Source organism: Poeciliopsis prolifica, unplaced genomic scaffold, assembly GCF_027474105.1.
Source record: "Poeciliopsis prolifica strain line A6 unplaced genomic scaffold, Auburn_PproV2 SCAFFOLD012, whole genome shotgun sequence".
In the NCBI taxonomy this organism is placed as follows: domain Eukaryota; kingdom Metazoa; phylum Chordata; class Actinopteri; order Cyprinodontiformes; family Poeciliidae; genus Poeciliopsis; species Poeciliopsis prolifica.
The window spans coordinates 5,488,042-5,501,884 of NW_026562387.1; the positions used below are offsets into that span (position 1 = coordinate 5,488,042).

A 13,843-nucleotide genomic window follows, 5' to 3' on the forward strand; every position below is an offset into this window, starting at 1 on the left:
TTTAACGGTTATATATTATCGGTATCATAATATTACAAAAATCACCGTTGCAGGCCTGAAGATGTCGCAATGTTTCTTTCTTTTTTTTCAAAAAGAGCAGAAATTACAGGAGCCACAATAAACTCCACAAACCTGACTTTTGTGGACAGGGATGATGAAAATTAAACGTGAAATGATTTGAAAACACAGAATCAACACAACAACTCACCCTGAAAACATCATACCATTAATGAAGCCTGGCGGTGGCAGAACCAGGATGTCAGGATTTATGGCGCACTTCAAGTTCAGACAGAAATCTAATTGATAATTTGATGCGACAACATGCTTGATAGGCATGTGAACACTTTTAAAAGCGCCGTCGCTGTTCTGCGCAGTCAAAAGTAAATCATCATCTACAATAACTCAAGACAATCCGAGACAGACTGTCTTGGTAACACTTTATTTTATCATGAACATGAAGGAGTCTTTCTAAATGTTTATGATTGTTGTCATGAAGTGTCATTCGGTAAATAATGACTTAAAAGTGTCTTTATTTACCAAAGACTTCATCAAGCTAAAGGAGTTTTGTTTATGACCAAATCAAGATGGTGACTGTTCTCAATGTTCTCAACGTGCCTGAATGTATTGACAGAAAGCATTAACAAACTGTTAAAGTTAAAACATTACTGTCTCCGCATTCAATAAGTACCTCTTAAAATTCAATAATATTGAACATCTTTTCACATTGGTCAGTCCATTTCAGATGTTTTTTTTGTTTTTGTTTCAAAATCACAGATTTTAGAAATATTTCCAATATTTGCAGATGTATGACATTAACTTGACATCAAGTTTTTACGCTTTTACTACAGTGTAGTAAAATACTTTTTTAAATACTGCCACCTGCAGGTGGGAGTTAGCACTTACACCCAATGCGTCGGACCATATCTGTGTAAAATGATGGATTAGCATGAAAAAATAAATCTGTTGGCTTTGCATAAATTACCACAATCTTAGAATCACAAACAGCTCGCTTCACAGAGATGAAACGCAGAATAAACCATCTTCGGTTTCTGCAAACAGCGCTCTGCAGCACCAGCCTGAAGGTAAAGTTCTAGCTAGTCTGTGTCCAGGATGTGTGGGGTCTGCAGAGACGCTAGCTGCCGGTTCCTGGCCCGACACAAACACGTCTTGCAATATGATTATCTCATTAAAGGTCTTCGGCAGGAAGCAAAGAAAGTGTCAATTATTTGTACCGGTAGTTCAACATTAATCAGGATGCAACGTTTAAAAAAACACGTGTCTGAAAACAAATGAACTGCAAAATGAAATGAGACACACCACTATGTGAGTTTCTTTCTCATTTATTTAGAAAAGACAACATTTCATGGGGAGGATTTGTATGTTTTTTTCACCCCTTCCTGATCCGTTTCCGCCCGCGGCTCTAACACTCACTACTGTACCCTGGACTCTTATCTTCCCATTCGAAGGGCTTCATGCAAAGCTGGTCAAAGGCAAATCAGTAATCAGATTTCATGCATTGTGTGAAAACTTATGAAAAAGAAAAGGTCACCAAAAGCACATTTTAAGCATTAATAAACATTAAGTTATATAAGATATAAATAGATAATATCACACCTCAAGAACTGAGTTAGAAAAATGTTAATATTTCTCATCTCATTACAGGCAACATCTACAGCTAAATATATAGTTTGTTTCACAATCTTCCTAGTCTAAGATTCTTTTGGGGATTTTGCACTTAAAAATTCCTTCATGTCAATTAAGTAACTCAGAAAGATTTATTCCCTTGTGAAATATCCCAAAAATGTGTTTTGAGTGGAGAAATTATGGCGAATGCCACAGCATTGTTATGGCCTTTGAAATAGTTTGGTTTCCTTGGGTTTTGAAGAAGTAACAGCATCAAAATTCAATTAGAAAAATTCGAGCATCATCTCCAGATATCAGGCTCACACATAACATCAGAAACTGAGTTTCTTTAAATCGGTTTTGGAAAGATGATTTTTCAAAAACACTTGGTTGTGTTTCTGAGCACAAACCAAGCGGAAAATTGATTCCTTTGCAAAATAAATGTGTGGATTTGAACAGCGACTCTGAGACGGAGGTTTCTATCTGAGTTTGTGCGATCAGAAACCAAATGTCTTTGCCTGGTTCATCGTGTCCCATCAAAACCAGCTGACTTTCTGCTTTTAGTCATGCCAAGCGTGCATGTCCAGTGTACAATTTAGTGTTGGAAATGCTCGATGGTTTCAAAACAAGTATAAATGGTGTCTGTTCAAAGCTCCAGAAGCTGAACTTACTAAAAGAGAGTGATCCTTCTTTGATGAAAAAGGAAGAAAAGTGCCTAGCTCATGCTACATTTCACTTAAAGTTAGAAGTGTGCATTTACAAACTCTTAGTAACACAAAAATACACATAAATGTTGGATTCCCAGTTTGAAAGGTGAGATACATCTAAGTCAAAATTCCACATTGGCTCTCTTAATACTAATAACAAGGTTATATTTGAAGTTATCGACTCATAAAAATCTGCAGCTAAAAACATACTATTGCTCAAACCCTTGTTTAGTTTGTGAGACCAAATTCAGTGTGATTTATCTTTTGCTAATCTAAACGAGCAATGAACAAATCCTGCTGGAACATGGTTAGCTTGTAGTAGAGTGGATAAGATTTAAAAAAAAAAAAAGTCAATTTCAGACATTAAATCAAAGCTCTCTGCTCTGGACGATGGCTCAAAGATGATGGCGCAAGAGTCACGGATGACTTCGTTTCAGAGTTATTTGGGTCTGCAAAGGCTCCGTTCTTGTGGTAAACCAACAGTGTGCATCTCTTGTCTGAGTAACAGTGGAAAAGCAATAAGGATACAGTAGACAGCACAGACAGATTTTGGCCTCTATTGATAACTCATCTTTGTCAGTACTAGTATTTCAACAGCAAGATCTTATACGTTATACTGCAATGGGGATCAGTCCAACTCAAAATTCAAGTCTCAAAATACATAAATCGCAGTGTTTTCCTTGTTTTTGTGACATTTACTCTTTCCAGTGGTGAAGATCCATTCAGTCATTTAGCAAGACTAAACATCACATTCCTTGGAACAGTATAAATCCCAACTTTGGCCTCCTTCCAGGCGTATCATACAGTGTGACGATGGAATATTTAAATACAACTTCCTCTGCGACCAAGATTTCCCATCGGTGTAGAGGTCGGTCACTGGCGCGGTGGATGCTTCGGCACTCAGCGGCGCTGCAGTGCTCCGGCAGGAACCTCCAGGGTCAGAAGTCTGCGTCCAAGAGATTTCAAGAATGTAGCACAGAATGGTCCTAGGCAAATCAACCCAGTGAGTGAGGGTCGATCGAGACAACCCACATCCTTGTCACCTCGGAGGAGTTCAGTTATTTAAAGTCGAAAGCCTCAAGGAAACTGGTTGGGTGAGCTTGAAGACAGATGACACAGAAACAGCTAGCTTAATAGTGACATTTGGTTAAAAAAGAAAGAAAAAAAATGAAAGAACTACAAGGAAAAGAAAGAATCTCTCTAAATCTCATCAAGTGAGCACCATGGTGGCTTTAAGACAACATTTTCAAACAAGATTGTTTGTTTTCTTAAATCTTGTTAAGCATTTGGTAAGGACATACCAAATGCATGGAGTCAAAATAGTTTTCGTCAAACGCGTCAAACATTCACGTGCTCCGATTTCTTCCACAGGCAAGTCAACAAGTCACATCTCTTCCAAATCCAAGTCAAGGCTCAAGTCTTCAAGAGACGAGTCTAAAGACTATTACTCTAAAAATGAGTCTCTGAAGGCAAGTTCATTTCAGTTCTCAAGTGAACCATTTTAGGGACAAGTCTGAGGCTTTTGCTCCAAAACCAAGTCAGATGTCAAGTCTTTGAGGGAAAGTCCAATTTAAGTTGAAATGCTTTTTTTTTTGCCCCAATTCAAATCGCCACTTTCAACCAAAGTCAAGTTGAGGGTCACGTCCAAGTCTCAATGAGCTTTAGTCTGTTTTCACATTGGACACATACTAACTTTCAACACAGGTTAGAAATTCAAATTCTTGTCTCTCATCCCATTTATCACACAATCTGGTTTAACACCTTTATGTTTTCAGGAGACTGAATTCAACGCTGGAGAAATGACTCCACCCAATAAATTTGAACATCTATGAACAGAAAATATGCATTTATGTTGAACAAGGACGAGTAAAAAATAGATGAACAAATTTCTTATGAATGAAAGGCTTTTGTATTGTAAAACTAGATTAGGGATTCATTTGGAAAATGCCCTCAACTCCTTTGACTGGAGCAAAAGTTTCAACTTTACAGAGAAACACACGAGCCATTGGTACACAGTACAATGCCTCCGAGGGGACAAGATCTACCATTTAATACATACAAGCTTTTCATCACCCCTGGTAACAAGAGATTAAGTTAGTTTACTGTGCTATTAATGGACCTTTCAATCCCCCCCAAAAATATATTTTACAAATTGAAGAGATTTGGTCCGTAGTTTGAGTTTTTTCCTCTCCATCATGTCCTACGCCAGGAGGTCGCTCCTTTTGCTGCACCAGACCACGAGAGCAATCATGGCCAGGGTGAGGAAAACCGGTATGAGGATGAGGACGGTGAGCGTGTCGTCCGGCGGGTCCATCCATATCACCTCCTCCATGGTGCAGTTGGAGAAAAGGTGCTTGTGTATGCGGATGATGTAGCTCTCTACCAGCGGGTTGGGCCAGTAGCAGTCGACGTTGTGGGACTTGGTCTCTGTGCAGAGCGTGAAGAGGTGATACTCGCTGCGGAGAGACAGCGCGAGAAAAAAAAAAAAAAAGCAAAAACAGACGATTAAAGCAAAACCTCTCAAAAGCACACAGTTGCAGAATAAGGGTGAGTTTATGCAGGCTTAAAATTGTGGAGCTGGCCTTTAAATCTCACTTTTGTTTAGCTAGAACTAACCTCATCCTCTGGGATTTAGTAAGTAATCCATCTTTGTGACCAGGAACATGTTGCTATTTATTCCCTTTTTTTTTTTTGCACCACTAGCCTTCTTTTCTGCAGCGTTAATCGGAGGCGCCCTGAAGCCTTTCAAGCTCAGAGCTCAGCTTTGATAAATTACAGCCAGCCAGACCCAATCCTTCTTCTTTTCCAGTTTGAATTCTTCATCCTCCAACTCCAGCTTTTTTTCTCCTCAGAGCATCGAGGAGCTGATGTTTTCTCCGTTAGACCGAAAGCAGCAGTTTTAGGATCTCGAGATAAGACGCCCCATCTCCGTCACTTGGATCGGCTCAAAGCCAGAGTTTCTGAGATATTTATAAAACTCTGACATCTGTGAGCCGTCACATGAAGGAGTCATGGCAAAGAAAAAATAGGAACAGTTTGGTGTTTCAGGGATGAAATGCTTCTTTGAGGTCTCTTTTGTCTTTGTCTAGCAAACAAACAACGCTGGTCATTGTTGCAACAGTGCAATTCAATAAATATTATCCACTAATAACTCTACGTGATAACCACTTTTGCATCTTCAGACGTGTGATAGTGGCGTCATAGTGTTTTGTAGAACACCGGCTGCTCTCTTGCATTTGGTGGTGTCAGAGTAAAGGAGGCTGGACATACATATATGCAGCTCACGTTTTTTTTTCCGCCTCTTGTTTGTGAAGGTTTTCGATCATTTTATGCACCGTTCGCTGTGTGAGTGAATAAATACAAGTATTAAATATTTATGGAAACTCTTGGCAGATCCAACAGTTCATTGTTTTAGTCATTTACATTCATATGGTGAAAGTTGTTTAAGCTCCATGCAAAATGTCTGTCACAGTTCCAGTTTGTCTTGTACTTTATATTTTTTATTACTGCTCCCACTGTACATATGGGCAGGTTGAGCCATTTCCTGACATATAAATATTAATATGAAGAATATGTGACTCTATAGAAGTGCTTAATGTTCATATTTATAAATTGAGTGACTCTGTTCAACTCTAAAAATAGAAGCTTTAAAAAAAAAAGGTCTCGGTTTACAGGCGCTCTCCCGGTTTGTAAATAACAACACTAATAGAAACCATGAGCCATAACCCTGAAGCTGAAGCTAAATGTATTAGTCTAAACTAATACATTTAGACTGCTGTCCTCTATATGACCTATAAATTCGGCTCCGACGTCAAACTGCGGCCCCTGTTTCCACTGCATCAGATGGACCTGAATCTCTTGGACGTAATATAACAAGTTTATGTTTGCATGAAGTCATCAGTCGTAAAACTAGAAGCTGCCAATCTGGAGATGGATGTGGCTGTTTAGATGCCTAATCTGTCATGTCCAGCCAGTTTAATCACATTAACTGATGCCATTTGTGTCACTTAGAGACTCGGTGTGTGTGCTTGACAGGCAGATGAAACTGAAAAAGACGGACAGAAAAAACACGCCGAGGTTTCTGTTGTGGATCAAATTGCAACAGCATGCCACACGGTCGGGACCCACTGACTTTAAGTTATTCCCCAAATGTATTATTATGTAACGCATTCAGAACGCCATGCAATAGTCACCCGGGAGGAGAAAACAACTGATTTACACACGATATGCAGGTTCGCCGCACACCAGGATACAAAATCAAATTCGTCTGTACTCTCTACACAAATTAAGAGTTTGTTCATGGATTCATTCTCTGTCTGCTTTCGTAAACAGTATAATTTAAACATGGATTATTTATTCTGTTTTTTTAATAAAACATGTTTAAAACTACTTATGTTGCACCAAGCGGCTGCTCCAAAAAGTAGCAGTAAAACATCAACCTAAATCTGAGTAAATCGTGAAAATGAAGTCACTTCTTTGAATAGACTTGGTTAAACGTTTCATTTGCTAAATATATATGTCATGCTGAGGTCTCTCCAGAAAAAGAGATTTATACTTTGATATAAATGGGTAAAAAAGAAATCAAGCTAAAAAAAAAAAAAAGCAATGTAGAGGTTTGGGATCTTATAAATCCTTAGTGGTTTCAAATTAGTCAATAACGTATTAAAAAACTAAACATGCCCCTAAAGTCTGCAGGACCTTTATGATTGTTTACATGTCATCAATGCTGAACTATATATGCAACTTCTGCCTAGGGGTGTTTCTTTACGACCTTTCAGTGGTTTCTGCCTCTTCACAATCAGTTTCAGCTTCACTGCATCTGTATTTTTTCAATCAGCTGTCCCACACAGCTTTACTGCGGGCAACGCTTTCCTCCATCTCCCTGCACGTTTACATACAAACGTGGGACGACGCCGTGTCTTCTCCTCCCAATATCCTGAGCTGATCACACACTCCGAGTCCTAAATTAGATTACTCTTTAGTCACGCTGCTATATTGTATTCCCAAAATGATATTATATTCCTTACGAGCTGCTCCTCGCACTTTTTTTCCCCAGACTCCAGCCTGACAAATATATTTTGCATTTAGACAGCAGCATGGAAAACAATTTCCTTCCGTCTCCCAGCAACCGGCAGCTGTGCATGCTTCTCCCCCCAGCTGGGAGCGTGTTTCCATGAGGAGGTCAGTGTGCGACGAGTCTAAGTGCAGGGAACCTAATTGTTGCATGGAGGATGTGGACACCAGTTGTTGTGCCAAATGCAACACAATAAAATGCCTGACTCGCCGCGGTTCGATCGGCATGACGCCAGCAGGACGAGCTGCTTTTCTAAGTCAGTGTTGACAAATCTCCACCAGTGGGCACAGGCCATGCTTCTAGAAACTCTGCAGAGACCAGTCAGATTTTGAATGCCGTGTTGTGGTCCTTCACGAATTCACGAAGGCAACCTACATTGTTCCAAAGACTCACAGCAAATATCTGTTTTCCAATTTGGTTGTTAGAATAGCTAAGATTTTCTTTCCGGTAGTCCAAAGTACGCTTCAGACTAATAATGCTCAGTAGAAACAAACTGTAAATCCTGTATCTCCCTTGTGTCTTGCTGAGAACAGGCTACATTTTTTGTAGTCAAAGCTGCTCAGTGTACAGTTTCCCTCAGGGGCACAGAGAAAAATTATTGCCAGAGGAATAAATGACTTTTGAACAATGATAGTCCTTGAGGCTGAGGCACAGGGGGGTTTCTGCTCCGTTTGTCGTGATGAAAGTTCAGATCAATAGTCCATTTTCTGCTTCATATTATTTAAAAGCAGGACCCACTACTTTAAAAGGCACACTAGTTCAATTGTAATCTAAATAGAGAATCAGCCAATCGGAGAAGATCGATTAATTGCATTTAGACCTGAATAAAACTTGCTGAAGTTCACACTGAAGATCCAAAAGAAAAATTACTCCGAACTAGCAAGGCACACCTAAAATAAGAGGTTAGTGTGTTTATTTCAGAAGACGTAAAGATATTATAGTCACAGTCTTCTCTTCTGTAGTTGTGTCATATAAATGTATTATTTCAGATTACTCAAAGATATCTGGTTCTTTTTTTAGCTTACACAAGGGCAAACAAACCAGGATTATCAATTTGCTGTTCAGATACTAGCTTTTTTTTTTTTTTTTGACCCAACAACAACTTTAGAAAGTTGTAATGACTTCGGAGGTGTGTTGGTTCCCACCTGGACCTCCAACAGTTCATCTGTGTTGAAGAGTCAAGCTACGTGCGCATCATTAAGGCTCATCCTTCCACCGCTGAGAGCAAAATCAATATGAAGAGAATGAATGGAGCAAAAACAACTGTGTACACTTTGCCAGTGGCGTAGGTTCGATTTTAAACAACAGAATGAGCGTTTAGTTATCAGTGATTGCCGCTCTGTAAAACAGGGTCAAAGCTTGTTTAGACGTGACACCCTCCGCTCCCCGAGCCCCATCCTTCCACATCGCTCTCTGCCTCCATTTTCTCTTTCCATTGCTTCTTTTCTTTTAACTCCTATGTAAAAGTCCTGGCAAAGCAGTCACATTCATGTCAGTGAAGTGGGAGCAAAAGTCATGAGTCAGTGGGTTCAAATCCCAGCTGGTTCGGTCGGTTTTCTCTGGTTTCCACTAACAGTCCAGAAACGAATGTATAAGAAATGCATAAGTGACAAAGTGAAGATGTGTCCTTTAAGGTGAAGGAACATGCCTCTTCGTCCAGAAATTGCACAAACACCTAACTCATAGTCAAGAGTAAAGTTTGAGCTTAATGCTTCAGTCTAACAGGAGATCTTGGACATGTTCATGCTTCCAAATTGCAAGAAAAGCTTGGCGATCAGTAAGGAAAAGATGAATAAAAGAGTTTGACTGGGGAAATCCTGTCAAACTTTTGTCCTGGAGACAGTGAGCTAGTCCTTCTCATCCAACAACAGTGTCTGACCTCACAAATCCACTTCTAGAAAAGTGGTCAACATTTCCCATAAGCACACTACTAAACATTAGAGAACGCTTTCCTGGAAGGCTTGAAAAATTTTTAGCTGCAAGGGGAAAAGTTGATATCATGAATGTCACTGAATTTCAGGTGTGTGTCGACCCAATACTTTTGATATGTTTATTTTCTTTGACATCTCCTTGCACAATTTTGAATTTGTTGAATTTAAACAATAACTAAACAATGTTCGATCGTTTTCAGTCACACTCAAAACCTTTTCAAGTATAAATGTCAGAACCTTCTGGTGGACACACACAATAAAGACAAACGCATCTGTTTTGAAAAGCATGAAGATTGAAGAAGTGCTACTCATCAGTATAATTAAAGTAACGTAATTTCACATTTATCTTTAATAACCGACACCAGCTCGCTTAATTTGGCTTATTGAATTGATTTAATTTAAGTTTTGTTTCATAGGGGCAGACACACATCAACATAGACTAAATGAACAAAGTGCTTATAGCACAAGCTAATTTGTCCCATTCAACATTATGTTAATAGAAAGCAGGATAATAAAGTATCGATCAACCTGTTCTGCACTTTGTCTTAAAAAAGCACAACAAAATGTAAAAACATTTTCTTAACTTTTGCTCCAGGATCAAACTAATAGTCAAAAAATGTTATTTTGACTGTGGAAATCAGTAGGTTACATTATTATGGATTCATAACATTGTGTGATTTCTGTTCAAAGTTATCATACCACGAGAACTTCATGCTGACAAAATCCCAATCAATAAAATGTCAAATGTCATGTGGAACATCTGTTCACAGACAATAATAGCTTGATTATAATAAAAGATATCACATACCAATCATTCAGCCTCATTCTCAGTATTTTTTGCTTAGAGGCCTCGGTCTGAGGATACCTACCTCTGACTTATGTTATACTTTTCCACAAATTTAAATAAAACATTAGTTCTTAAAATCAATGGGATTGCAAAATACTGAGCAATCTCATGGGGGAATGTGGTGACTGTTTTGTTTTGCTTTTCTGAGAATTTACTCCCCACAAATGGAGACGATCATTTAGACGTCGGTGCATGTGCTATTGTGCAATAAACCCGGTCTCATAGCACACCGGCTCAGCTTCTGGCCCTGAGTTTGGAGTTTAGACAAAAGCATGAGAGCCAAGAGGTGAAAGGGAAGAATTAAGTTGAAAAGCCGGATAAAATAGACACAAATAGGTGGCCACGGATTGTGAAAAATAGATCCAGTTTTGGGAAGCATACCCCCCACTATTCACACACACACAGACACACACACACCTATGCACACACACACACCTATACACACACACCCCCACACGTCTTACCAGCTGCAGGAAGTAGAGTGGTTAGTCTCCTGATCGGTCAAAATTTCTCATAAAATGCCACAATGCAGAAATGTCAGCTACTTGAGGGATACGACTAAGTTCTCAAAAGAGGAATGATAATAAAGTGCTGTGAAGAAGTATTTGCTCCTGCACATAGTGCCTCGGGAAACTATTTATGTATTTTAAACTTCTTTGATTTGATTTGATTTGCAACTACAAAAAAAAGTGTTTTTGCAAATGGTGTGGTGTGAATTTGAATTCAACAATTCACCTAATTACTAAATAGAGTCCACATGTGTGTTATTTAGCCACAGTATAAGCCCAGCTGTTCTGTGAAAAAAGCCAGGAAGTACGAGGAACATAACAGGCAAGTCAGGAAGAAAGTTGTGGAGAAGTTCAAAGAAGTGTAAGGTCATAAAAACAACATCCCCCAGTTCAGCAACAAGCAGAGTTTAATAGTTTAATCCACCATCTGGAATTGGAATAGCACAACTGTACACTTACAAAAACACAACCTTACGTCTGAAATGATAGGATGAGAAAACCATTAAGCCTAAATCACAATCTGACAGAGCAAACACATGGAAGGAGGTCATGAGTTGTATTTGTCATTAGAAAAAGACAAATACAGCAACTTAATTTGGAATAATAAGACATAAGATTACATTTTGGGAATCCAGTCACATGGACAGTGTTGCACTGACTGACATCTTTTCAGGAACGCAGCGGAGGCTGAACTATGTAACTCTATCTAATTTATTCCAGGAAAGTAAGAAATTAGGTTAGACAGCAATAAATGCTTCGAAAAGCAATTAAAACCCAAGTGATTGTGTCTGTCTTAATTTAAATGTCTGCTACCTGTGAGGAAAATGAATGCATGATTATGCATAATGCATGAGGCATTTAAAGAGATGTAGAAGACTTTGGCTTTCTCCCTCAATGTCTACATTAGCATTTGGTAAAGTGACCTCTGAAGTTGACCTCTAAAACATCTGGAGCAGGTATAATGACAGGCTAGTGACAAAATAAACTGCAATGATCAATTCTTCCAGAAGAAATGTCCCAAACGGTTTTATTATCATAAACAGCAAAGCAACTTGAAACGATTCAAAATGCAAGAAAAGGAGGGTGATAGAAGGATCGCGTGTTGAAAAGTTTGAAAAAGAAGCAAGATTCAGAAAGACTTTTTTGGGCATGCAGAGCGCTAGCTGAGCCTTTCACTACAGATGTATTTACCTGTTCACAAACACCGATACACAAATCCATTGTTCCTTAAGAAACTAGAATGATGGATAAGAGCATAATCTAGTTGGAATCATTTTTTTCTTTGTCTCTCTTGACAAGCGACTGCTGAGATGTAATATCTCCATCAAAGATTCTGGATGTGGACCGAGCAAAGATTTAGACAAGCATTTACTTTCAGTGGGCAGGTTTCCCCAGATTCGTTCAACGACTCCGACCGTTCTGATTGCTGATTTTAGTCGATAGATGAGCTCTGACTTTGTGGAGATCGCTGAAGGTTTGATCAGGTTCCTTCAGCTGCTGACTGTTGTTTTACTATTACCACATGGGCCCAGTAGGAAACCCAGACATCTCTCTCTCTCCCAAACAATGTTCTCCAGTTCATTCAGGGAAATTCTAAGGAGTTCCCAGACCAGAAGGGGTACACAGTCCCATCCAGCAAGTTTTTGGAGTGGGGCGTGCCTGGAAAACATCCAAAGGTTGTTTTTCCAGTCACGTTTGCCTTGGAGACCTGGAAGGCATCCCAAGCAGAAGCCTGAACAACCTCAGCTGTCTTCTTTCAATGTGAGGGAGTATCAGCTGCTCCCAGGAGACGGAGATCTTCACCGCATGTCCAAGGCTGCGTCTGGCAACCTTAGACATGTTGAAGGTCATGACCACGAACTTGGAGGAACAGCAAACCTAAATGCATTCAAAACTTTAGCATAGTCCAATGTTGCTCATGAGTCTTACCCTTAATTTGTCTGTTGTATGGCGTTATGTGCGTCTACTTTGAGGTTGTAGTTTGAAAATGATGCCAAGACGAGAGCAGTAATTGGGTACCCTTGAATGATGCCCCACAATTTCCAGAAGAAAATCTATCCAACACTTATTGATGTATTCTGTCAAAAGCGGTGAGAAAACCCTTTCTCTTCTTGGCATAAACTTTAAATGCTGATAGGCTTTCCTTAAGAAATAAAACCACATTTGTACAATCTATTCCTTGATGCTTTAAAGCATTGGTAAATCCCAAGCTGAAGTTTGACCAGAGGTTCTTGATCCCCGTTCTGAGAGCCTCTGGTCTAGAGGCTGTACTCATTGCTGCAATTCATACCTAAATACGAGGAACCCCTTAATAATAAAGAGATTACCTAATGTCAGCTGCATAATTTCTCCTTCTGGGTAAAATGGCTAAGAAAACAAAGCGCTCATGGTAGCAGAATATTTAGTCCATTCCCCTTCCTTACTTAATCCATCAACTGTGAGGTGCGAATTATTTAGCAATTACTGATTGCTTTGAGCCACACTTTCACTTATTATAGTGTCGTTTGATGACATAAATGTCCCACAATCTATCTTCAAATGCTGTTTTTACCTCATGAAGTGTGTGAGGTTGCACCATTGCTGCGGGTCTACGTGAGCCATGTCCCGCTTGAAGTCCTCTCCGCAGATCTCCACCTCCCATCGGAGACGGGACTCGTTGCAGAGCCTCGTCTTCCAGGTAATGGCGGGCTCTAAGTTGAAAGTGTCAGAGGCTGTAAATAAATAAGAACAAGGTGAAGCGCTGATCGATGGGTGGCTGGCTGCGTGATTGGATGGATGTGCTCACCTGAGGTCCCGCTCATCATCCACATATTAACTGTAAGAAGGATAAAGCAATAGAAAACACTGTTAGGTTCTCATTTGGATTTATTCAGAAAGAGAAAAACTCTGGGCTCTTCCACCTCCACCACTTAAATCTTACTTTTGCTGTGCACTTAACCTTTATTCAAGCATTTGTCAGGTTTATTTTTGACGAACCTGCGGCTCATTTCCCAGCTGAATGTAAATGCCTCGTTGGTGCTTTTAGAAGCGGAGAGCCTAGTTTGTTTGCTTAAATGTCAACAATTAAAGGACTCATTCTGAGTGTAATTTAAACTACGCAAAGGTCACACATTGTGAAGCACTGAGGCAGTACGCTGGTTCTTTCAATTAAG

General features: G+C 39.6%; 1 protein-coding gene across 3 annotated transcripts in view; it reads right to left on the reverse strand.

Annotated features, from left to right (window-relative positions):
- Nucleotides 1-1,324: 1,324 nt before the first annotated feature.
- LOC129364656 (receptor activity-modifying protein 3-like) overlaps nt 1,325-13,843 on the reverse strand; it is a 33,786-nt gene continuing 21,267 nt past the window's right edge. For all 3 annotated transcript variants that reach the window (XM_055037442.1, XM_055037441.1, XM_055037440.1), the window contains 3 exons: nt 13,477-13,506; nt 13,243-13,402; nt 1,325-4,786 (listed from right to left, as the gene is read on the reverse strand). In XM_055037442.1, the coding sequence (XP_054893417.1) occupies nt 4,531-4,786; nt 13,243-13,402; nt 13,477-13,506 (446 nt within the window). In that variant the 3' untranslated portion in view covers nt 1,325-4,530. The remainder of the gene's footprint in view (nt 4,787-13,242; nt 13,403-13,476; nt 13,507-13,843) is intronic.